The sequence below is a fragment of the Dendrobates tinctorius genome, unplaced genomic scaffold (assembly GCF_039654945.1).
Source record: "Dendrobates tinctorius isolate UK_male_01 unplaced genomic scaffold, ASM3965494v1 ptg000107l, whole genome shotgun sequence".
NCBI lineage: Eukaryota > Metazoa > Chordata > Amphibia > Anura > Dendrobatidae > Dendrobates > Dendrobates tinctorius.
The window spans coordinates 7,642,278-7,669,159 of NW_027361775.1; the positions used below are offsets into that span (position 1 = coordinate 7,642,278).

Here is a 26,882-nt window from a genome sequence, read left to right on the forward strand (position 1 = left end):
CCCTATCCTCTGAGTAGGACATTACCACTGACTGCCATTGGAGAGAGCTAGGCCATAGACAAGCTGAACCTGCACAGTCATCACACCCACAGGACAGAGAGCTGTGCGCGGCAGCGGCGGGGTTAACCTGCCCTCAGTAAAACTGCCAAGTCACGGCGGGGAGTGAGGCAAGGCCCCGCCCACGTGACGCGGCGCTGCCAGAGAACGAGAGCCTGAGCCTGGGGCGCGCAGTCAGGCAGCGCGAGTCACGTGGTCTGTCAGCCGCCTCCTAATAACAAGACTGCGGTGGGAGGAGCGGCGTGACAGACCGGCGTGCGAGCGCGGGGAACACTTCCTGCACTACACGGTGTCTGCTTTGCGCACGGTCTCCGGGGGTCTTTATAGTCACGGGAGCTGCAGGTATGGGGTTACTGTCTCACGGCTCCCCGCTCAGCTGGGAAGAAACTAAGAAGTACGCGGATCACGTGCGGCAGCACGGCATCACCCAGTTCCTACACATCTACCATAAAGTGAAGGAGCGCCAGAAGGACGTGCTCAAGTGGGGCGACGAGGTGAGAGCTCCTGATAGGGCGCCCGTGGTCATGTGACGCGCTGTAGTAGTCATGGCTGCAGGAGTGCGGCGTGTGTGAGATCACTGTGCTGTCACCAGCGCCGCCTGTGTCCTCCAGAGCCTGGAGCGCTGCGCCACCGGGCTCCTCCACGTGTGTCCTGTAGGCAGTACTGTAACATGGAGCCGGGTGACCAGAGAATTACCCACACGGTAACTGTCCACTGAAAGGTGACAAAATAGCAGGTTGTCACCACGTACCCCCCCCCTGTCATGTTATATCGCTCCGGACCCTGTGTACAGTGTGACCACGGCCGTACCGCTATAACGTATCATCCCCCCCCCCACCTGTAATGTTATATCGCTCCGGACCCTGTGTACAGTGTGACCACGGCCGTACCGCTATAACGTATCATCCCCCCCCCACCTGTAATGTTATATCGCTCCGGACCCTGTGTACAGTGTGACCACGGCCGTACCGCTATAACGTATCATCCCCCCCCCCCCCCCCCCACCTGTAATGTTATATCGCTCCGGAGCCTGTGTACAGTGTGACCACGGCCGTACTGCTATAACGTATCATCCCCCCCCCCCCCCACCTGTAATGTTATATCGCTCCGGAGCCTGTGTACAGTGTGACCACGGCCGTACCGCTATAACGTATCATCCCCCCCCCCCCACCTGTAATGTTATATCGCTCCGGAGCCTGTGTACAGTGTGACCACGGCCGTACCGCTATAACGTATCATCCCCCCCCCACCTGTAATGTTATATCGCTCCGGACCCTGTGTACAGTGTGACCACGGCCGTACCGCTATAACGTATCATCCCCCCCCCACCTGTAATGTTATATCGCTCCGGACCCTGTGTACAGTGTGACCACGGCCGTACTGCTATAACGTATCATCCCCCCCCCCACCTGTAATGTTATATCGCTCCGGAGCCTGTGTACAGTGTGACCACGGCCGTACCGCTATAACGTATCATCCCCCCCCCCCCCCCCACCTGTAATGTTATATCGCTCCGGAGCCTGTGTACAGTGTGACCACGGCCGTACCGCTATAACGTATCATCCCCCCCACCTGTAATGTTATATCGCTGCGGACCCTGTGTACAGTGTGACCACGGCCGTACTGCTATAACGTATCATCCCCCCCACCTGTAATGTTATATCGCTCCGGACCCTGTGTACAGTGTGACCACGGCCGTACCGCTATAACGTATCATCCCCCCCCACCTGTAATGTTATATCGCTCCGGACCCTGTGTACAGTGTGACCACGGCCGTACCGCTATAACGTATCATCCCCCCCCCCACCTGTAATGTTATATCGCTCCGGAGCCTGTGTACAGTGTGACCACGGCCGTACCGCTATAACGTATCATCCCCCCCCCCCCCCCACCTGTAATGTTATATCGCTCCGGAGCCTGTGTACAGTGTGACCACGGCCGTACCGCTATAACGTATCATCCCCCCCACCTGTAATGTTATATCGCTGCGGACCCTGTGTACAGTGTGACCACGGCCGTACTGCTATAACGTATCATCCCCCCCCACCTGTAATGTTATATCGCTCCGGACCCTGTGTACAGTGTGACCACGGCCGTACCGCTATAACGTATCATCCCCCCCCACCTGTAATGTTATATCGCTCCGGACCCTGTGTACAGTGTGACCACGGCCGTACCGCTATAACGTATCATCCCCCCCCCCCCACCTGTAATGTTATATCGCTCCGGACCCTGTGTACAGTGTGACCACGCCTGTACCGATATAACGCCATCATTCCCCCCACCTGTATTGTTATATCGCTCCGGGCCCTGTGTACAGCGTGACCACGGCTGTACCGATATAACGCCATCATTCCCCCCACCTGTAATGTTATGTCGCTCCAGACCCTGTGTACAGTGTGACCACGGCTGTACCAATGTAATGCCATCATTCCCCCCCCACCTGCATTGTTATATCGCTCCGGACCCTGTGTACAGTGTGACCACGGCTGTACCGATGTAATGCCATCATTCCCCCCCCACCTGCATTGTTATATCGCTCCGGACCCTGTGTACAGTGTGACCACGACTGTACCGATATAACGCCATCATTCCCCCCACCTGTAATGTTATATTGCTCCAGAGCCTGTGTACAGTGTGACCATGGCCGTACCGATAAAACGCTTTCACCCTGAACCCCCCGACCTGTAAAGTCATACCGCTCTGGAGCCTGTATCCAGTGTGACTGCGGCTGTACCGATATAACGTATCGTCTTCCTCACCCCCCCCACGACCCCAGACCTGTAATGTTATATCACCCCTGAGCCTGTGTGCAGTGTGACCACAGCTGTACCAATATAACGCTATCATTCCCCCCCCCCCCTCCCCAGACCTGTAATGTTATATCGCTACAAAGCCTGTGTACAGAGTGGCCGTACCGATATAATGCTATTATTCCCCCCCACTGACCTGTAATATTATATCACTCCGGGGCCTGTGTACAGTGTGACCATGGCCGTACCGCTATAATGCCATCATTCCCCCCCCACCCCTGACCTGTAATATTATATCACTTCGGAGCCTGTGTACAGTGTGACAACGGCCGTACCAATATAATGCCACAATTCCCCACCCCCGACCTGTACTGGTATATTGCTATGTTTTATTTGTTAATTAACAAATAATAAGTGACATTAGGGCAAGTTGTCTCAGACACACATCAAAGGGTCCAAACAGCATTGATTATTACATCCATAGAGCTAGTATGGAAAGAATTGACTCATCCTTGGGATATATGACAAAAAAAACCAGTTGTCCCAACCTTAGGAAATAACAAACTAGTAGCATAAAGAAAAGGCCACAATAATGGGGTCTGGGAGGGAAAGGAAGGGGGGAACAATAGGTCCAGTAGTAATACAATTATATGATTACATGTAATATCTTATACAGAGCTAGAGACACATTCGTCAGTACTTCTATAAGCTATCCAAGGTTCCAGACCTCAACAAGGGAAGGAAGATTATGCGTGGAGAGAGCTGCCAATTCCTCTGTGTGGTAAATTTGGTCAATCTTTAGAAATAACTGATTTTTGCTTGGAGTATTTGGCAAGTGCCAAAATATAGGTATGAGTAGCTTACTTGTTATATTGCTCCAAAGCCTGTGAACTGATATAACGCTGTCATTCTCACACCCCCGACCTGTAATATATCGCTCCGGAGCCTGTGTACAGTGTGACCCGGACTGTACCGATATAACGTGATCATTCGCGCCCCACACACACCTCGATATAAGGCTAGTTTCACACTAGCGTTTATGAGCGCAGCGACGGCCTGCGCACGGCCGCAGCTAAGCCCCGCCCCCTGCCGCGCCTCCGCCGGTAGCTCCGCCTACCGGCGCATGACGCTGCATGCGCCCTGCGTCCCCTATCTTTATCACTGGGGGCGCAGGCCGTGCGCAATATGCGTTTGGCGGCGCATGCGCCTTTTTGACGGTGCGCCGGCGCAACCAAACTTCAGCAGGTTGCGTTTGGCGCAGGTCGGAGCACCGTCAAAAGGACGCATGCGCCGCCAAACGCATATTGTGCACGGGCTGCGCCCCCAGTGATAAAGATAGGGGGCACATGCGCCGGTAGGCGGAGCTACCGGCGGAGGCGCGGCAGGGGGCGGGGCTTAGCGGCGGCCGTGCGCAGGCCGTCGCTGCGCTCATAAACGCTAGTGTGAAACTAGCCTTACACTATCATTCTCACCCCCCCCGAGCTGTAATGTTACATTGCTTCGGAGCCTTGCACAGTGTGACATTATCAAATACCCGACCTGCAGTGTTATATTGCTCTAGAGCCAATGCACAGTGTGAATGCGACTTTACCGATACAACTTTATCATTCTCCCTCACCCCCCCTCCAGACCTGTAATATTATATCACTCCGGAGCCTGCGCACAGTGTGACCGCATCCGTACCAGTGTAATGTTACTGGGGTTCAGCAAATTTTTAAATATTCGGTTCGGATTGTGTTTGCCAGAGACTGACTTTTGCAATATTCATTGAACGCCATTTAAGTCAATGGGAGCAGAAATGAACAAATGTTTGGAAGCAATCGTCAAATAGGCACAAATAAGGTATCAATATGGCAAATTCGGTTTCAGCGATCGTTTCTGATCATATTCACTCAACTGTAGTTGTTACCAGGGCTGAGGAGTCTGTAAGCCAAAGCACTGACTCCTCAATTCCTCCCGACCCCACAGCACTGGTCACTACTGAGCATGTACATAAAGTGCAGCACAGATTCATCTTTACAGCCCTGCCTCACTACTGAGCATGTGCATAAAGTGCAGCACAGATTCATCTCACCTACAACTCCACAGCACTGCCTCACTACTGAGCATGTGCATAAAGTGCAGCACAGATTCATCTCACCTACAACTCCACAGCACTGCCTCACTACTGAGCATGTACATAACGTGCAGCACAGATTCATCTTCACATCCCTGCCTCACTACTGAGCATGTGCATAAAGTGCAGCACAGATTCATCTCACCTACAACTCCACAGCACTGCCTCACTACTGAGCATGTACATAAAGTGCAGCACAGATTCATCTTCACATCCCTGCCTCACTACTGAGCATGTGCATAAAGTGCAGCACAGATTCATCTCACCTACAACTCCACAGCACTGCCTCACTACTGAGCATGTACATAACGTGCAGCACAGATTCATCTTCACATCCCTGCCTCACTACTGAGCATGTGCATAAAGTGCAGCACAGATTCATCTCACCTACAACTCCCCAGCACTGCCTCACTACTGAGCATGTGCATAAAATGCAGCACAGATTCATCTCACCAACAGCTCCACAGCACTGCCTCACTACTGAGCATGTACATAAAATGCAGCACAGATTCATCTCACCAACAGCTCCACAGCACTGCCTCACTACTGAGCATGTACATACAGTGCAGCACAGATTCATCTCACCTACAACTCCACAGCACTGCCTCACTACTGAGCATGTGCATAAAGTGCAGCACAGATTCATCTCACCTACAACTCCACAGCACTGCCTCACTACTGAGCATGTGCATAAAATGCAGCACAGATTCATCTCCACTGAGACCCGAGATCCTTACATCAGGAACAGATCAGACATAGGATATTTCATAACGTTCACAATTTATTTTTTTCCTTTTTATACCGACTGACTCAACAGCCCTGGTTATCCCTGGAGTTGAGAGAATATGTTTAGAAACTATCGCCGAAGCTGAATTTGCCATATTTGTGTTTTTTGTACCCTATTCGTACTGAATCTGTTTGACGATCGGTGCCGAACATATTTTCGCTTAACTCTAATCTCATTGACGCCAATGATATTCGGTGAATATTGCAATCACAATATTTGACAGCTATCGTAACCCCAACCAAATTTTGCAAAATAGCTCTGGAGCCTGTGTACTGTGGCTGTATGAATGTAACATTCCCCCATCCCGACTTGTTATATTGCTCCAGGGTCTGTGGGCAATGTGACCCTGGCTGTACTGATATAACGTTATTCCCCCCCCCCCCCCTTTCCCAATCTGTAGTATGCTATATCGCACCAGAGCCTGTGAACAGTGCAACCCTGGCAGTACCAATATAAAGTTACCACACCTCCCCGCAACCTGTAATGTTATATCGAACCAGAGTCTGTATAGTGTGACCGCATCGATCTAACGTAATCAGCATAAATTGACTTTACATACTGTATAAGCTCACCCCCCCCACTTATTTTGCCACAAAAAACTGGGAAAACTTACTGACTCACGTATAAGCCTAGGGTGGCAAATGCAGCAGCTACTGGTAACTTTCAAAAATAAAAATACCAATAAAAGTAAAATTGATTGAGACATCAGTAGGTTAAATGTTTTTGAATATCTATATTGAATCAGGAGCCCCATATAATGCTTCATACAGTTCATGATGGCCCCCATAAGATGCTTCATACAAAATGCACCCCATATAATTCTGCACAAAGGTTAATAATGGCCCCATAGAATAATATGCCCCCATATGCTGCTCCATAAAGGTTATGCCCCCATAAGATGCCCCATATGCTGCTGCTGCTGCAAAAAAAGACATACTCACCTCCAGGGCTGTGGAGTCGGAGTCGGTGCTCATTTTGGTGGAGTCGGAGTTGGAGTCGGTATAAAATGGACCGACTCCTAAAATATATAATAAATTGGGTACAGTAATTCAATGCAGGATGTGCTGAATATTTTTTCATAGGAGTTTGGGAAAGTTATGAAATGTCCTATAAATGGCTGTTATATTCCTGATCTAAGGCTACATTCACACACAGCGTTTTTCCGCTGCAAAAGCTGATCATCTTTTTAAAAAACTGCATCACCTGAAAGGTTTTTGAGCTCATAGATAATGTTTTCAATAGCAAAAGCAGATTAGAAATCTGCTCTATCTATCCATTTATCCATATCTGTCTATCCATATCGTATCTGTACCAAAAAGAATGAAAACCGGGTAGTACACCAATATATATTCTGTTCTATATAAATATCTTGATTATTGGATCATAAAAATGATTAAATGTCTGAGGTTCACATTGTACTACAATAAATTTTTCACTTAAATATAAGCAATATGTGTGGGAGTCGGAGTCGGTGTAAGGGAAATTGAGGAGTCGGAGTCGCAGGTTTGGCTTACCGACTCCACAGCCCTGCTCACCTCTCCATCCCTGGGGGCCAGGTGTCGGGTCCTGAGCAGGCAGTGACACCGGTGTGCTGTGGCGGCCAGATGCCGGTGTCACCGCTCGCTCAGGTCCCCGGCACCTCAGATATTCACCTGTCCCCCGGTTCATCGCTGCTCGCCACTGTCTGCCGCGTACTCGGTCAGTGACTGTTCAGGCAGCAGAGGGCGTGGCGCGCACTAACCACGTCACCGCGCCGTCTGCTGCCTGAACATCACTGACAGGACGCGGCAGACAGCGGCGAGCAGCGATGGAATGGGGACAGGTGAATACTGCATACACTTAACCTCCCCCCAGCTTCTCCCACGGTCTCCCTTCCTTCAGCGGTCACGTGGTGCTGCTCATTAAAGTCATGAATGTGCGCATATTCATGACTTTGAGCGGTACCGTGGGAGAAGCGGGGGGGCTGCAGAGACGTGCCGGGGGGGTATTTATGATCTGAGACCCCGGCTCCCCTCCCCCACCGACCACCTGGCGTATATGACTCGCAAATATACGGTATATAAACAGATGTTCAGAAAAAGTATGTATAATGTAATACAGGGAGGGACTTTTCTGCAGGGTATTTATATATGCAGACACGACTGCTGGTGGTTCTGGGGCACAGGGGACCTGACAGGTTCCCTTTAGAGGGAACCTGTCAGCAGGATTGTGCCGGTAACCTACAGACAGTGTCAGCTTGGCGCCGTTATGCTGATTAAAATACCTGGGTGATGAAATCCGTCTTGTGGTTGTTTAATCTTTATTTATTCGGACTCCCATGACAACACCACGAGAGAGGGGATCCGCCCTTCTGGAACAGGAAACCTACAGATACAAAAGGGCGGCACCTCTCCCACGCATGAGTTGATTTCCTGTTCCTAAGATGACGGGATCCTACAGACGGAATCCGGGTGGATCCCTAGGCCGACTGGTCGGTGCAGGTAGCGGGGGGGTATCCTACCTCAGCCAGGTGCGGAGCTCCTGGAAGACGCCACGGTGGTCCTGGATGGGCTGCACGGCGGTGGCGTATACAGCAGGGAGCGGTATCCGAAGGATGTCTGCCTCCAGGGAAATCAGCCGCCGCCGGTGAGTATGCCCTTCCCTTCCCTGCTCCGGCAGCGCGGTTGCTGTGGTTAGGGGGCCGGCGCGGCTGCATGGTGCCGGGGAGCGCCCAGGCGTCCCACGTGACTTCCGGTGACGCGGGGTCGCGGTGATGTCGGGGGCGAGACCTGGGGCGCTTCCGGGTCAGCGGCGCCACTGCGCAGGCGCGAAGACTCCAAGATGGCGGCGCCCATCAGAATAGGCGCCGGGTCACCGGCCAATAGCGGTGTCGGCTGGGGAGGGGGGCCCAATTAAGGGGGGGCGCGGCAAGTCTGCTGTCCGGTGGAGGGGTATATAAGCAGGGCCCAAGATGGGTTCCATGCTTTGGCTACTTTATTGTACGACGGAATGGAGAGCGATCAATAGCAGCGGCAGCAGCGACAATCATCACTGCCGCCCCTAGAGGACCTTCGGCGGGTCAAACAAAAGAAAAAGGAGTCCCGTGACAGTAAGGAGCGTGCGGGACGAAGTGACCAATCCAGTCATAAAAACTCCTCTAGACAGACAGGAGCATCGACTGAGAAAGATCCCCCTTATACTTCTGGGAAGAAATCCGCGATTAAAACGAAACAGAGAATGCGCACTTTGTGCATGCCCATAACCGGACTCGTGCCCCAAAAGGTTGTGTCCCCCCTGTATTCAGCAGACAGTGGCGGAAGGATCGCCCGTAATAGCTGCAAGCTTGAAGGACATAGTCAGGGCAGAGATGAGGGAAACCCTGACATCCCTGTCCCAACTGGAGATCTTAAGGGGGGGGACCCAGTTGAGTCAGATTCCTCGGTAGAATGGAGAAGTAAGGACTCCCATGTGTCATCCCCCTCATCCTCCTCGGAGGAAGAGGATTATGGCTGGTTTTGTCTGCCGCTTGACCGGGTGGACAAGCTGGTAAAGGCGGTGAGAGGAACAATGGAAGTGGAGGAGCCTAAACCTCAATTATCCATGCAGGATGTCATGTTTGGCGGGGGGGGGGGGGGCTGGAGCAGAGGAAGCGAAAGGTCTTCCCCCCCCTTGAACGAAAAGATTCAAGATCTAATCCGTAGAGAATGGAAGAAACCAGATAAGAGAGGTTCGCTACCACCAGCTCTCAAACGTAGATACCCCTTCGATGACCCGACGGTGAACACTTGGGACTAGGCCCCTAAATTAGATGCAGCAATTGCAAAGGCATCAAAAAGATCCTCGCTCCTTTTGAGGACATGGGGACCCTTAAAGATCCTCTAGATAGGAAGGCAGATACCTTCCTTAAAAGTACCTGGGAAATGGCAGCCGGGTCTTTAAGACCAGCAGTAGCCTCAACATGTACGGCCAGGTCCATGATGATCTGGTTGAACCAGTTGGAGTCTCAGTTGAAAAAAGGGACGTCTAGACAAACAATTCTTGGGGCCCTGCCAGTAATACAGGAGGCCTCAGCTGATGCGGTGAGAATGGCTGCCAGGCCAGCAGGACTCTAGCCACAGAGCTCTACGAGCTGCATTAAAGTGCTGGCAGGGAGACATTCAATCCAGGTCAAATCGTTGCACTATCCCGTGTGAAGGGGAATATTTGTTCGGGGCAGTCCTGGATGAGTTGCTTGAGAAAGCTGGGGACAGTAAGAAAAAGTTCCCTAATCTGTGGTCCGCATCCTACCGACGTCCGTTCAATAGGAGATTTGGTCAGGGGAGAAGGCGCAATCCTTCACCTAATAGAGACCGTCCCAGATGAGAGGATAGAAGAAGAGGTACGGGCTTCATGTTCAGGCGTTCGTCAAGAGAGCGAAAGAAACCGGGCCAATGACTAGCAATTCCCGTGGGGGGTAGACTGTCAGCCTTCCTCCCAGCATGGTTGCAGATCACCAATAGTGACTGGCTGTGGAATGTAATATCCACCGGACTCAAGTTGGAGTTCAGTTATGTCCCACTGGATACCTTTAAACCAACTCCCTTAAGATCTTCGCCTCTTGAACAAGCGGCCTTAGAAGCAGAAATCTTGAGCCTGTGCCTGAAAAAGGTCCTGGTGGAGGTTCTGGAATCGGAGAGAGGTAGAGGCTTCTACTCTCCCTTGTTCCTGATCCAAAAACCAGATAACATTTAGAACCATTATTAATTTACGTTCCCTCAATGAATTTTTGGTTAATCGCACCTTTAAGATGGAATCCATCAGTTCAGCAATAAAGATGTTTGAAGGGTGTTTTATGGCAGTCGTGGATTTGAAAGACTCGTATTATCATGTGCCTATCCACGTAGACATCCAGCAGTTCCTGAGAGTGGCGGTTTCAATGGACTGGTTAATCCGTCATTTTCAGTTTAGAGCTCTTCCTTTTGGTCTTTCAGCAGCTCCCCTGGTATTTATGAAGATAGTGGCCGAAATTATGGCTCATTTTGCGGGAGGTTGATATCTTGATTATCCCGTACTTAGACGATTTCTTGATTGTGGGGAATTCGGTGGACCATTGTCTATCCCAGATAGACGGCTAGATCCAGACTAGAGAGCCTCGGATGGATAATAAATTCCGAGAAATCCCGATTTCAGCCCATAAGAGGCCGAAAGTTCCTAGGCTTACTGTTAAATTCAGAAACTCAGCAGGGTCTTCTGCCATCAGTTAAATTAGAACACATACAACAGCAGGTACTTCGGGTAATTAATAAATCCTCCATGACCCTCAGGCAAGCCATGTCTGTTAGGTTCTCTAACCTCATGTATCCCAGCAGTTAGGTGGGCACAACTTCACACTAGATCCCTTCAGAGAGACATCCTAGTTAGTAGCAGGGCCTTAGAGGGGTCTCTACAGGGTCAGGTATCTTTAAGCCCTTTGACTCTTGCATCTCTTAGATGGTGGCTTGATGACAATAACTTATCCTCAGGGGTGCCCTGGGTGACGCAGATAACACGCATAGTAACCACAGATGCTAGCCCCTTGGGTTGGGGGGCCCATATGGGGGACATAGTGGTGCAGGGACATTGGGACTCCGAAACTGAAATTTCAACTAACCAGAGGGACCAGAAATTTAATTGATACCCTCCTGAAATGCAGGAAGCAAACTACCACAAATATCTATGCTAGAACCTGGAGGCGATTCCTGTCCACCTCTGAATTTAATGTCAGGGATGGAATACCCACAAAACAGATTCTAGAATTCCTCCAGAGTGGTCTTGTTAGGTCTTTCCACAAGTACCTTAAAGGTACAGGTTTCAGCCTTGGGGGCCCTATTTACCTGTGATATTGCCAGCAACTATTGGGCGGCCAGATTCATCAAAGCGGCTATTAGATCTAGACCCATACACATGGATAAATGTATACCATGGGACTTAAATTTAGTCCTTACAGCTATGACCGAGAAGCCATTCGAACCTCTAGATTCAGCCTCGCTAAAGCTTATATCCGTTAAGACAGCTTTTTTGGTAGCAGTAACATCCGCACGTAGGATAAGCGACATACAGGCACTTTACAGATTGCCCCCTTATACAGAATTCTTACAGGATAGAGTAATCCTAAAACCGGACCCAGCATACCTCCCCAAGGTAGCATCACACTTTCACAGGACACAAGAGATAGTTCTCCCTTCCTTCCTCCCTAATCCTACCAACTCTAAAGAACAGAAACTTCATGCGTTAGACGTTAAAAGATGCCTACTAAAATATATATCAGCTACTGATCCTTGGAGGAAAGAAAACTCATTATTTTTATCCTTCCAAGGACCTAAGAAAGGGTTTAGAGTATCAAAACACACGTTAGCAAGGTGGATTAGGGAGGCTATCTCTCTTGCCTACACAGCAGGTGGCGGTCCGGCTCCACAGGATTGGAGGGCGCATTCCACTCATGCCATGGCGTCATCTTGGGCAGAGAAATCTGGAGTGTCAATTGACCAGATATATAAGGCGGCCACCTGGTCATCTCCTTCCACCTTTTTTAACCACTATCGGTTAGATATGGGTGCCGCCTCGGATCTCACCTTTGGGCTAAAGCTACTGTCACACTTAGCGATGTACCAGCGATACCGACCAGCGATATGACGCGGTCAGGATTGCTGGTACATCGCTAAGTGGTCTTTAGTGAGCTGCCACACAGGCAGATCTCACCAGTGACATCGCTGGGGACGGGGGTCGCTACTTACCTGTCAGACGAGGCGATCCTGCATCCTACCGCCCGGCTCCACGCTCGTCTCTCCACAGGAAGCGCCGCAGGAAGCTGACGACGAGAAACTGTCCAGGACGTTCTCGCGCGATCAGCGATAATCAGCGGGGTAGCCGGTCGGAGGTAAGTATCAGACACAGCGATATCGCTAGCAATATCTCTATAACGTCACAAGTTATAGCGATATTGCTAGCGATATCGCTTAGTGTGACAGTACCTTAAGGGTGCTGCAGGCTGTAGTCCCTCCCTAAATTAGTTTACATCTCTGTAATTCTCTCGTGGTGCTGTCATGTGAGTCCGAATAAAGTATTAAGTTACGTACCAGTAACGGTATTTCTCGGAAGCCCATGACAGCACCTTTAGTTCCCTCCCTTGTTCACTTATAGGGGTGCACTCCTTTTAGAAGATTGTTTCACGGATTTACCATATGTGGGAGATAGTATAAAAATTTGCAAATAGGATATATATTGTACATATGCTGTGCCACTAACCATGGTAGCCTCTCAAGCTCTGTAATCCAACTGATGTGTGGGAGAGGTGCCGCCCTTTTGTATCTGTAGGTTTCCTGTTCCTGAAGGGCGGATCCCCTCTCTTGTGGTGCCGTCATGGGCTTCCGAAAAATGCCGGTACGTAACTTAATACTTTTCAGTTTTGAGTTATTGAGATTCTCGTGCTTCATGGTGGCCTAGGGGCGGGGGGGGTCTTCATGTGGTGCTCTGCTTAGGTTAGGTATTCATCTGTATGGCGTCTGATAGGTCACTGATCCCTTACTGACCTGCCCCCTATTTTACATAATATATAGATTTATTATATCCCCTCTTGCAGGCAGGCTCCTGCACTGCAGTATGATTGCATATGTAATGTGTATGTAATTCATTTCTTATCTTTAATTTCATAAAATAGCTGCTACTGTACTGCACAGGTGGCGCTATCTTGGAGGAGGACTTTTCTTCTGTTTTTTCTCTAGTAAGATGGCTCGCCCTGTGCAATAGCAGCTATCGGAATACCGAAAGCTGCTACTGTGAAGGTGCGACCGGCGCGGGCTTCCCCGGATCATGAGCATATCATTAATTCAAGACTGAAAATAAAGATGAAACCTTAAACAACCACAAGACGGATTTCATAAACTAAGGTATAATTTTAATCAGCATAACTGCGCCGACCTGACACTGTCTGTAGGTTACTGTGCACAATCCTGCTGACAGGTTCCCTTTAAATTTTATTAAGAGGTAGATTGCTAAGGTGTGTTCTTTGTTTTGTTTTTAAAAGCACTACCTGATCATATCCTTCGATGAAAATGGTAATAACCCTTTAAAGCAGTGTTTCTCAACTCCAGTCCTCAAGACTAGAGGTAGTAACATAGTAAGGCCGAAAAAAGACATTAGTCCATCCAGTTCAGCCTATAAAATGGCGAACTTGATCGGGTCAGGTCTTATTCGGCAAGTTATAGCACTTACCGAATAAGCTGCAGAGGGAGCCGGGCTTCCTGGATCACTCCGGCTGATGATCAGCTGTTCGGCTCTGAAGCTGCATGTGTCGCGGCTGTGTGACAGTCATCACACCTGCATGGAGAGCCCAACAAACATGCGCTCCATGCATTTGTGGTGACTGTCACACAGCCGCGACACATGTAGCTGCGGACTCGAACAGCTGATCATCACCTGGCGCGATCCAGGAAGCCGGGTTCCCTCTGCAGCTTATTTGGTAAGTGCTATAGCTTGCCGAATAAGCCCTGACTTGATCAAATTCGCTCATCTCTACTTAAGACCCACCAACAGGTCAGGTTTTCAGTATAGCCTTAGTATTGCACAGGTGACAATTTCATCATCTGCTTAAGCATTAATTCCATCACCTATGGATTGCTAAAGAAATCCTGAAAACATCACCTGTTTGGTCTTCAAGACTGAGTTGAGAAACTGCTTTAAAAGGAATGTCACTAGGTTTTTGCTCACCCATCTGAGAGCAAAGTAAATAATAAAGTAGGGACAGACATTGTGATTTCAGTTAGGTCGCTTACAGTGCTGCTTGCTCTAGTTCTGACAATCACTTTTATCTGCTGCAGATCTGTCAGTTCTCAGATTGCTGGCCCTTGTATAAATTTGTCTCCACAACTGGTTGGCAGGTTGTCGCCTATGCACAGTGGGCACAGAATGCTTTCAGTGGTGTAGGCAGGGTTATACAGAGCACACTACCTGTTTAACAGGATTACTAGTGATCTCCTAAACCAGGGTTCCCCAACTCCAGGCCTCAAGGCCCACCAACAGATCATGTTTTCAGGATTTCCTTTGTATTGCACAGGTGAAGCAAATATCACCTGAGCAATACTAAGGAAATCCTGAAAACCTGATCTGTTGGTGGGCCTTGAGGACTGGAGTTGGGGACTCCTGACCTAAACTAAAGCAGTCCAGTAGGTGCCACATCACTGGAATTGTGGTCTATCTCTACATTATATTGCTCTCAGTTTAGGTGAAATAAACTTGACAGATTCCCTTTAGGCTGTGTGCACACGCTGCGGATTTTGCTGCGGTTCCGCAGCGGTTTTGGCCGCTGCGGACCCGCAGCAGTTTCTGCTGCGGTGTACAGTACCATGATTCCCTATGGGAATCAAAAACCGCAATGCAGATGGTGCGGAATTTTCCGCGCGGATTATCTGCGGTTTTCAATCTGCAGAAAGAATTGACATGTCAATTCTTTCTGCGGGTTCCGCTGCGGTTTGCCATCTCCTCCATTGTGGAGATGAAAAACCGCAGAGCAATCCGCAGGTAAAACCGCAGGTATTTTGACCTGCGGATTTTACAAAATCCACGCGGATGAATCCGCACCTAATCCGCAGCGTGTGCACACAGCCTTAGTATTGTGAACCTTGGCTCCCCTGAGACCTCTCTATTAATACAATGAAGAACAACTCTGAAGTCTCAGGCCTGAATAGCACTGGCCTGTTCCACTGGGCATAAACTTCTGACGTGTGTTTTATAAGGTTATGCTAATATTAACCCCTTTCTGACATCAGACGTACTATGCTGTCCATGGGACCCGGGCCCCTATGCCCATGGACGGGATAGTACGTCTACCGCGATCAGCAGCGCCCACGTGGTGAGCGCCGCTAATCGCGGCCGGGAGTCAGCTGATTATCACAGCTGAGACCCGGCACAATGTGTCAGGGGAGGTCATGGACCGCCCCCGACATGTTAACCCCTTGCACACCGCGATCAAACACGATCGCGGTGTACCGGGGGTTAAAGGGAAGCATCGGCAGGGAGGGGGCTCCCTCCGTGCTTCCCTGAGCCCCCCACGGCAGGGCAATGTGCAGCGCTGCTGCGGGGGGCTCCTTTCCTGCAGGCCCCCGAATCCAAGATGGCGACGGGGGCCTGCAGGAAGCTGGCTTCCTCAGTGCCTGCAAAGCGCAGGCATGAGGAAGCCTTCGGCACTGCCTCTGACTGCTGATCTGTCACAGTGATCTGTGATGTGACAGATCAGCGATCTGTCACAGGACAGTGATGTCCCACCTGGGACTATTTAATAAAGTAAAAAAAAAATAGTGTTAAAATAATTAAAAAAAAATATCGCCAAATAAATTAGAAAAAAAAATAAATAAAAGTACACATATTGGGTATCGCCGCGTCCGTAACGACCCGCCCTATAAAACTGTCCCATTAGTTAACCCCTTTAGCGAACCACTTAAAAAATAAAAATAAAAAACGAAGCAAAAAATGATTTATACCGCCAAACAAAAAGTGTAATAACGCGCGATGAAAAAGACGCATATAAATATCCATGGTACCGCTGAAAACGTCATCTTGTCCCGCAAAAAACGAGCCGCCACACAGCATCATCAGCGAAAAAATACAAAAGTTATAGCTCGCAGAATAAAGCGATGCAAAAATAATTATTTTTTATATAAGTTTTCATTGCTTAAAACCGACAAAACATAAAAAAATGACCTAAATGAGGTATCGCTGTAACCGTACTGACCCGAAGAATAAAACCGCTTTATCAATTTTACCGCACGCGGAACAGTGTAAACGCACTCCCCCAAAAGAAATTCATGAAACGCTGGTTTTTGTTCATTCTGCGTCCCAAAAATCGGAATAAAAAGCGATCAAAAAATGTCACGTGCCCGAAAATGGTACCAATAAAAACGTCAACTCGTCCCGCAAAAAATAAGACCTCACATGACTCGGTGGGTCAAAATACGGAAAAATTATAGCTCTCAATATATGGTGATGCAAAAACTATTTTTACAATAAAAAGCGTATTTTAGCGTGCGACAGCTGCCAAATATAAAAACCGCCATAAATGGTAAATCAAACCCCCCGTTATCACCCCCTTAGTTAGGGAAAAATAATAAAATAAAAAAAATGTATTTATTTCCATTTTTCCATTAGGGTAGGGTTAGGGCTGAGATTAGGGTTAGGGGTGTGTTGGGGTTCGGGTTGGAGTTAGAATTGGGGGGTTTACACTGTTTGGGCACATCAGGTGCTCTCCAAATGCAACATTACGTCTGATCTCAATTCCAGCCAATTCTGAGTTGAAAAAATCAAATGGTGCTCCTTCCCTTCCAAGCTCTGCCATGTGCCCAAACAGTGTTTTACCCCCACATGTAGGGTATCAGCCTAATCAGGACAAATTGCAAAACAATTTTTGGGGTCCAATTTCTCCTGTTACCCTTAGGAAAATAAAAAATTGGGGGCAAAAATATCATTTTTGTGGAAAAAAATGATTTTTTTATTTTCACGTCCGAGCGTTATAAACTTCTGTGAAGCACTTGGGGGTTCAAAGTGCTCACCTCACATCTAGATAAGTTCCTTAGGGGGTCTAGTTTTCAAAATGGGGTCATTTGTGGGGGGTTTCCACTGTCTAGGTACATTAGGGGCTCTCCAAAGGCAACATGACACCCGCAGACGATTCCATCAATGTCTGCATTCCAAAACGTCACTACTTCCTTTCTGAGCCCCGACGTGTGCCCATACAGTAGTTTTCTCCCACATATGGGGTATTAGCATACTCAGGACAAACTGGACAACAACTTTTGGGGTCCAATTTCTCCTGTTACCCTTGGGAAAATAAAAAAATGGTGACTAAAAGATCATGTTTGTAGAAAAAATACGAATTTTTTATTTTCACGCCCGGGCGTTATAAGCTTCTGTGAAGCACTGGGGGGTTCAAAGTGCTCACCACACATCTAGATAAGTTCCTTGGGGGGTCTAGTTTCCAAAATGGTGTCATTTGTGGGGGGTTTCCACTGTTTAGGTACATCAGGGGTTCTCCAATCGCGACATGGTGTCCGATCTCAATTCCAGCCAAAAACGTCAAATGGCGCTGCTTCCCTTCCGAGCTCTGCCATGCTCCCAAATAGTGGTTTACCCCCACATGTGGGGTATCAGCGTACTCAGGACAAATTGCACAATAACTTTTAGGGTCCTGTTACCCTTGGGAAAATAAAAATTGGGGTGAAAAGATCATTTTTGTGGAAAAAATATGATTTTTTAATTGTACCGCTGTACGTTATAAACTTCTGTAAAGCCCTTGTGGGTTCAAAGTTCTCACCACATATCTAGATAAGTTCCTTGGGGGGGTCTAGTTTCCAAAATGGGGTCACTTGTAGGTGTTTTCCACTGTTTAGGTACATCAGGGACTCTCCAAACGTGACATGGCGTCCAATCTGAATTCCTGACAATTTTGCATTGAAAAAGTCAAACGGCGCTCCTTCCATTCTGAGCTCTGCCATGCGCCGAAACAGTCGTCCCCCCCCCACAAATCAGGTATCAGCGTACTCAGGACAAATTGCACAATAACTTTTGCAGTCCAATTTCTCCTGTTACCCTTGGTAAAATAAAAAAAATTGAACCTGTAGTATTTTTCTTTGTGAAAAAAAGTTAATGTTCATTTTTTTTTTTAAATATTCAAAAAAATTCCTGTGACGCACCTAAAGGGTTAATAAACTTTTTGAATGTGGTTTTGAGCACCTTAAGGGGTGCAGTTTTTAGAATGGTGTCACTTTTGAGTATTTTCTATCATATAGACCCCTCAAAGTGGCTTCAAATGTGATGTGGTCCTAAAAATAAAATGGTGTTGTAAAAATGAGAAATCGTTGGTCAACTTTTAACCCTTATAACTTCCTAACAAAAAAAAATTGTGCTGATGTAAAGTAAACATGTGGGAAATGTTAGTTGTCAAGTTTTTTGTGTGCCATATCTCTGTGATTTAAGGGCATAAAAATTCAAAGTTGGAAAATTGCGAAATTTTCAAAATTTTTGCCAAATTTCCGTTTTTTCAAGTTATTTGAATGAAATTTTACCACTAACATGAAGTACAATATGTCACGAGAAAACATTGTCAGAATCACCGGGATCCATGGAAGCGTTCCAGAGTTATGACCTCATAAAGGTACAGTGGTCAGAATTGTAAAAATTGGCCCGGTCATGAACGTGCAAACCACCCTTGGGGGTGAAGGGGTTAAAAACAAAGAAAACCCTGTTTGGGAGAGAAGAACATCCAAAACATGGCGCCCTAAGTGCTTAAACACAATATATAATAGTCTTTGATGGGTGGACAACTTCATGCACTCACCTGATGAAAAACTGATATGGCTTTATACTGTGTATCCTCAAAGTTTCTCTGGGATACTTTTCAATGGACAGAGCTTGCATCGAGTGGATCCAAGTGAAAGAGGGTCACACAGAACGAAGTAAATCAAAACGAACACATCCTGCCCATGAACGGCAGCGCTTCCCAGGACTCTGATCCAAAGATATTTTGAATTTTTTTTTTTTTTTATTTGATTGGAGATACAACGCGTTTCGGATGCAGTATATATCCTTCAGGTATCATAAAATCACAATACGATTCCTACTAGTAAAAATTCAATCACACTTATATATAGTGGCAAACCTTTTAACCCACCCTCAGGAACTTTATTAGGGTGTGGACCGGGTTCAGCTGGGTTAAAAGGTTTGCTATTATCTATTCTATTATTTCTAAACACTTAACTGCACCCACACACACAAATGATACATCATTTGAAAGGTAAACTTGCCCCCTTCAGGAAGAAAATAGCCAAAAAAACCACACATCCACAATTTGATCACAAAATACAGTTTAAACATTAATTTTCATAAACCTGCAGTAAGGAAAAATGACCTGCAGGTGGCACCACACTACCCCAAACCTGCTTACAGACATCACAAACAAATCCAAACATTTGCCTTAGGCTGGGCAAGCTGGAAAGCCCCCCATTTCAGCCAAATTGGAGGATTGCACACTTCAGTGCAGGTGAGTCACATATGCAAACATATTTGTATGCATGCACTGCCTATTGAATTGCACCCTTGCTCTGTGCATACTCCACCCACACAAACAAATGATACACCACTTGAAAGGTCAAATGACCTGCAGGTGGCAGCACGCTACCACAAAGCTGCTTACAGATGTCGCAAACAAATCCAAACATTTGCTTTGGAGTCTTTCCAGCTTGCCCAGCCTATTTCAGGCACATTGGAGGATTGCACACTTCACTGCAGGTGAGTCACATATGCAAACACATTTGTAAACATGTACTGCTTTTCGCTGATTACTTTGCCCCACACACAAATGATACACCATTTGAAAGGTAAACTTGCCCCCTTCAGCAAGAAAATAGCCAAACAAACCACACTTTCACGATTTTATCACTAAATATAGTTTAAACATTCATTTTCAGAAACCTGCAGAAAGAAACAATGCCCTGCAGGTGGCACCTCAACCGGAAGATATTTTTTGGCCTCTACTTATCAAACCAGTTTATTGAATTACCAATCTACATATATAAATACCTGTCTGTGTTGCTCCTCTCATGAAATACTTTTACATTTGACCAGCTTGCTTTTTCTGAAATTGCCTGCACCCCCGATGACCAATGTGTGAAAATTTTGCACGAGCCAACTAGTATGTGATTGAATTTTTAATAATAGGAATTGTATTGTTTTTATGATGCCCGTAGGATATATACTGTATCCAAAAAGCATTGTATCTCCTATCAAATAATAAAAAAGAAAAAATTCTAAATATCATCATCTTTGGATGTGAGTCCTGGGAAGTGCTGCTGTTCATGAGCTGGAAGGTTATACTAAGGATATGTGAATTGACGACATGACTCAAGCTTCTCGTCCTGTTTCTGCACTGTTCCCAATGCTCCCGTAGATGTAATTGGGACTGTACTAATTATATGGGAGCTGGTCTCAGGCTAATAATGGCAAACCTGCCATGTGGAAAAGCAAGGCTAATATGTATGTACAACCCCTGGCAAAAATTATAGAATCACTGGCCTTGGAGGATGTTCATTCAGTTGTTTAATTTTGTAGAAAAAAGATCAGACGTGGCACAAAACTAAAGTCAATTCAAATGGCAACTTTCTGGCTTTAAGAAACACTAAAAGAAATCCATAACAAAAGATGTGGTAGTCAGCAATGGTTACTTTTTTAAACCAAGCATAGGGAAAAATTATGGAATCGCTCAATTCTGAGGAAAAAATTATGGAATCACGAAAAACAAACCAACAAAAAAAACACTCCCAACATATCACTAGTATTTTGTTGCACCACCTCTGGTATTATAACAGCTTGCAGTCTGAGGCATGGACTTAATGAGTGTCAAACAGTACTCTTCATCAATCTGGCTCCAACTTTCTCTGATTGCTATTGCCAGATCAGCTTTGCAGGTTGGAGCCTTGTCATGGACCATTTTCTTCAAATTCCACCAAAGATTTTCAATTGGATCGAGATCCGGACTATTTGTGGGCCATGACGTTGACCTTACAGTTGTGGCCAAAAGTATTGACACCCCTGCAATTCTGTCAGATAATACTCAGTTTCTTCCTGAAAATGATTGCAAACACAAATTATTTGGTATTATCTTCATTTAATTTGTCTTAAATGAAAAAACACAAAGAATTGTCCTAAAGCCAAATTGGATATAATTCCACACCAAACATAAAAAAGAGGGTGGACAAAAGTATTGGCACTGTTCTAAAAATCATGTGATGCTTCTCTAATTTGTGTAATTAACAGCACCTGTAACTTACCTGTGGCACCTAACAGGTGTTGGCAATAACTAAATCACACTTGCAGCCAGTTGACATGGATTAAAGTTGACTCAACCTCTGTCCTGTGTCCTTGTGTGTACCACATTGAGCATGGAGAAAAGAAAGAAGACCAAAGAACTGTCTGAGGACTTGAGAAACCAAATTGTGAGGAAGCATGAGCAATCTCAAGGCTACAAGTCCATCTCCAAAGACCTGAATGTTCCTGTGTCTACCGTGCGCAGTGTCATCAAGAAGGTTAAAGCCCATGGCACTGTGGCTAACCTCCCTAGACATGGACGGAAAAGAAAAATTGACAAGAGATTTCAACTCAAGATTGTGCGGATGTTGGATAAAGAACCTCGACTAACATCCAAACAAGTTCAAGCTGCCCTGCAGTCCGAGGGTACAACAGTGTCAACCCGTACTATCCATCGGCGTCTGAATGAAAAAGGACTGTATGGTAGGAGACCCAGGAAGACCCCACTTCTTACCCCGAGACATAAAAAAGCCAGGCTGGAGTTTGCCAAAACTTACCTGAAAAAGCCTAAAACGTTTTGGGAGAATGTTCTCTGGTCAGATGAGACAAAAGTAGAGCTTTTTGGGCAAAGTCATCAACATAGAGTTTATAGGAGGAAAAAAAAAAGGCATTCAAAGAAAAGAACACAGTCCCTACTGTCAAACATGGTGGAGGTTCCCTGATGTTGTGGGGTAGCTTTGCTGCCTCTGGCACTGGACTGCTTGACCGTGTGCATAGCATTATAAAGTCTGAAGACTACCAACAAATTTTACAATGTAGGGCCCAGTGTGAGAAAGCTGGGTCTCCCTCAGAGGTCATGGGTCTTGGGACAATGACCCAAAACACACTTCAAAAAGCACTATAAAATGGTTTCAGAGAAAGCACTGGAGACTTCTAAGGTGGCCAGCAATGAGTCCAGACCTGAATCCCATAGAACACCTGTGGAGAGATCTAAAAAATGGCAGTTTGGAGAAGGCACCCTTCAAATATCAGGGACCTGGAGCAGTTTGCCAAAGAAGAATGGTCTAAAATTCCAGCAGAGCATTGTAAGAAACTCATTGATGGTTACTGGAAGCGGTTGGTCGCAGTTATTTTGGCTAAAGGTTGTGCAACCAAGTATTAGGCTGAGGGTGCCAATACTTTTGTTTGGCCCATTTTTGGAGTTTCGTGTGAAATGATCAATGTTTTGCTTTTTGCTTCATTCTCTTGTGTTTTTTCATTTAAGACAAATTAAATGAAGATAATAATACCAAAGAATTTGTGTTTGCAATCATTTTCAGGAAGAAACTGAGTATTATCTGACAGAATTGCAGGGCTGTCAATACTTTTGGCCACAACTGTAGCTACTACTACCCTCGCTCCTCAGTCCACGCTTTCGGTTAAGGTCTGGGGGGAATCTTCGGACAGAGGCGTCCTCGAGTTGTCCGTCCCTGCCTCTCCCCCAGCTCCTGCAGCGTTCGGGCCATGAGAAACGCGTTTGCTTCCAGGGTGTCTCTCCCTCTCTTGCGGTCTTTCAGCTCGGGCGCCTGGAAGTGACATCAGACGCTGGCCGGCGAGAGCAGAGCGTCGCTTGTGGTATGCGTTCCAGGTTGGAACGCAGGGGCACATTGTGAAGTAGAAGACAGGATTAACCCTTGACAGCTACCGGGAATGATGGGGGAGGGGTTCCCCTCGTGTGGGGGGGGGGGGCGCTAATCCGATCGCCCAATTAAAAGGAGCCTCAGATGGAATATCAGCTAAGGTAGGACAATTGCGTCACCATAGAAGGCGATCCTTCCCGCTCTGCATCTGTAGAGCCTAGCGCAAATCTGATCCCTGTAAGTATTCAGGCATTGGATCTTTAGGGTGTAAGCCTCAGTTATTAAACAATCCCTTTCACCTTCTCTCGATTTAGGGGCAAATCTAATCGGAAATGTGCTTTGTGCCAAAAAGCTATCCTCGTATACCAAATCCTTATGTCGAGGCTGTATTGAAAAGGGTCCTTAAGCCTTCCCTAAAGGACATTAAAGGCATCGTACGCCAGGAAATTCAAGCTTCGCTGGCATCGTGCTCACAATTAATACCTGCCCCTAGTGCTCCTCTAACAACAAAAAAGAGGAAGCTTCAGCAGGAAGAGGATTCGGACTCGCGGTGTTCATTTCAGGAAGAGGGCGAACTGAGCTCGGATTCAGACTCAGGAGAGAATAGATACTACTTCTCCGCAGCGAATATGGAGGAACTCATAACAGCCATGAGAAGAACCATGAGGTAGAGGAAGAAATGCCGACACGATCCGTACAGGAAGAAATGTTCGGAGGCTTACATTCTAAAAAGAGGCTGTACTTCCCCATACATAAAAATATAAGGGAGCTAGTACTTGAGTAATGGGAGACTCCTGAGAAGAGGCTGAGTACTCCATCAGAACTAAGATTCCTGGTGGACGACGAGTTGGCAGGGTGCTGGTCCGAAATACCCAAAGTAGACGTCCAGGTTACCCAGGTAAAAAATACTACCTTGCCTTTTGTGGATTCCTGGCAGTTGAAGGATCCCTTGGAGCGTAAGATGGAAGGTCGTCTCAGGAAATCCTGTGAGACGTCAGCAGCCCTATTGAGCACAAATGCGGTCTCCACATCGGTCACAAGATCAATGTTCTGCAGGCTAACCCAGCTAGAGGACAACTTAGTATCAGGCACTCCCCGAGAGGAAATCCTGGCTGCTCTTGCTTTGCTCCAGAATGCTATGGCTTTCCTGGCAGACGCTTCTCCAGAGTCCCTCAGAGTAACCGCTAGACCTGCGGCACTATCCAACTCGGTGAGACGAGCCCTGTGGCTGAAGTCATGGACGAGGGATGTTTTGTCAAAAGTTATGCTCCATTCCCTTTACGAGCAAATATGTGTGGACCTGCACTAATTAAATTGTTAGAGAAGATATCAGACAAGAAGAAATCTTTGCCAAAGCCTAGGACTGCAAAAGGTGCAAAAAAGAGACCCTTTCGTCCTCTACTCCACGAGAGCTATCTCCCCCCCCCCCCCGCTTCCCAATACAGGGCCAAGGGCAAAACAAAGATGGAGCTACCCCAAAGGGGGCCGGGGCAGGAATCTTTTTCTCTCCCAGGACCAGTATAAAAGTAGACCATGACGCCCAGAGAAAGAAAGGTGGGAGGCTGCATCTCCTGCTTCCTCCAATGGTGGCGGGATATATCCGCCAACCCCTGGGTTCTGAATTCTATTCAAGAAGGCGTAAGATTAGAGTGCTCTTCTCGTCCCCCACAGAAAATAAGGAATTACCCAGCTACCGACTCAGTCTCTGCAATCCACGCTGGAAACGGGCCTTAGTCTCAGGGGCTACCTCTCCGGTCCCCGAGAGCGAAAGAAACAGGGGTCACTACTCCAAGCTCTTTCTAGTAGCTAAAAACAAACGGGTCTCATAATTCAATCAATCAAATCAAATTTATTATCGCCAAGTACATATTACATGTATACAAGGAATTCTTTGTGGCAAAGAGGCAACATAATATATAACAACAGATACAACAAGTAACATCTAACAAGACAGATACAGTATATAGTCTACACATGACGATTTAATTGTTGAACAGAGAGTGGATAGAAGCTGTTCATATGGCGGTTGGTGCTGCATTTGGGGACTCTGAAGCGACGTCCTGAAGGGAGTAGTTGGAATGAGGAGTGTCCCGGGTGAGAGGGATCGGATGAAATTTTCAATGCGTGGGATCGAATACTCTTATCATAAAGATCCTGGATTTTAGGCAGGGGGGAACCTATAATTCTCTCTGCTGTTCTGAAAGTCCTTTGTAAGCGGAGTTTGTCATGCGCAGTGGCTCCCCCATACCAGACTATCAGAGAGGAACAAATCACAGATCTGATGACAGCATTAAAGAATAAGATCATCAGATTCTTAGACAAACCATATCTTTTCAGCTGACGCAGGAAGAACATCCTCTGTTGTGCTTTTCTTATAACAGCATCCACGTTTTTTCCCCCATTTAAGATCATGAGAGATAACACCAAGGAATTTGGTCTCTGTGACCCTAAGAACCACTTCGTCATGGATGTAGATTGGAAGTATCTCATGTTGATCTTTCCTAAAATCCACAACCATCTCAGCAGTTTTTTTAGTGTTGAGTACCAGGGCTGTGGAGTCGGTAAGCCAAACCTGTGACTCCGACTCCTCAATTTCCCTTACACCGACTCCACGACTCCGACTCCCACACATTGCTTATATTTAAGTGAAAAATTTATTGTAGTACAATGTGAACCTCAGACATTTAATCATTTTTATGATCCAATAATCAAGATATTTAGATAGAACAGAATATATATTGGTGTACTACCCGGTTTTCATTCTTTTTGGTACAGATACGATATGGATAGACAGATATGGATAAATGGATAGAGCAGATTTCTAATCTGCTTTTGCTATTGAAAACATTATCTATGAGCTCAAAAACCTTTCAGGTGATGCAGTTTTTTAAAAAGATGATCAGCTTTTGCAGCTGAAAAACGTATCCTCAAAAAACACAGGAAAAACGCTGTGTGTGAATGTAGCCTTAGATCAGGAATATAACAGCCATTTATAGGACATTTCATAACTTTCCCAAACTCCTATGAAAAAATATTCAGCACATCCTGCATTGAATTACTGTACCCAATTTATTATATATTTTAGGAGTCGGTCCATTTTATACCGACTCCAACTCCGACTCCACCAAAATGAGCACCGACTCCACGACTCCGACTCCACAGCCCTGTTTATTACAAGATTATTGGCTTTACACCAGTCACATATTCTTTCCACCTCACTCCGATACAAGTCTTCAGCATTTCCCCTGATGAGACCAATCAGTGTCATATCATCGGCAAATTTCAAGATTTTTACTGAGTCTGCTGAAGAGATGCAATCATTCATATAGAGAGAAAACAGTAACGGGGACAAAACACACCCCTGAGGTGCCCCGATGTTTGTGACCAAGGTGTCCGAAGTGAATGGTCCAACTTTTACACTCTGTATCCTGGCTGTCAGGAAGTTATAAATCCACAAGCATAAGTTAAGAGGGACTCCAAGAGCTACCATTTTATTATGAAGTAAATTCGGATCAATGGTATTGAACGCTGAGCTAAAGTCCATGAAAAGAATCCGGACATATGAGTGCAGTTCATCTGTATGATCCAAAATGTACTTCAGTGCCAGATTGACAGTGTCGTTTGCCGAACAATTCTCCTTATAGGCAAACTGAAGCGGGTCCCATAGCTTCTGCGTGAATTTTATCAGGTGGGACATCATAATTCTTTCGAAGACTTTCATAGCTACAGATGTGAGTGCTACTGGTCTATAGTTGTTCAACTCA

The 26,882-nt window shown here is 46.7% G+C and overlaps 1 protein-coding gene across 2 annotated transcripts in view; it reads left to right on the forward strand.

Moving 5' to 3' along the window:
- Positions 1-218: 218 nt before the first annotated feature.
- GCLC (glutamate-cysteine ligase catalytic subunit) overlaps positions 219-26,882 on the forward strand; it is a 100,940-nt gene continuing 74,276 nt past the window's right edge. The window contains exon 1 of one of the 2 annotated variants that reach the window (XM_073589149.1): positions 219-551. In XM_073589149.1, the coding sequence (XP_073445250.1) occupies positions 402-551 (150 nt within the window). In that variant the 5' untranslated portion in view covers positions 219-401. Of the gene's footprint in view, positions 552-644; positions 761-26,882 lie in introns of those variants that run through there. The other variant, XM_073589150.1, reaches the window with a different exon arrangement.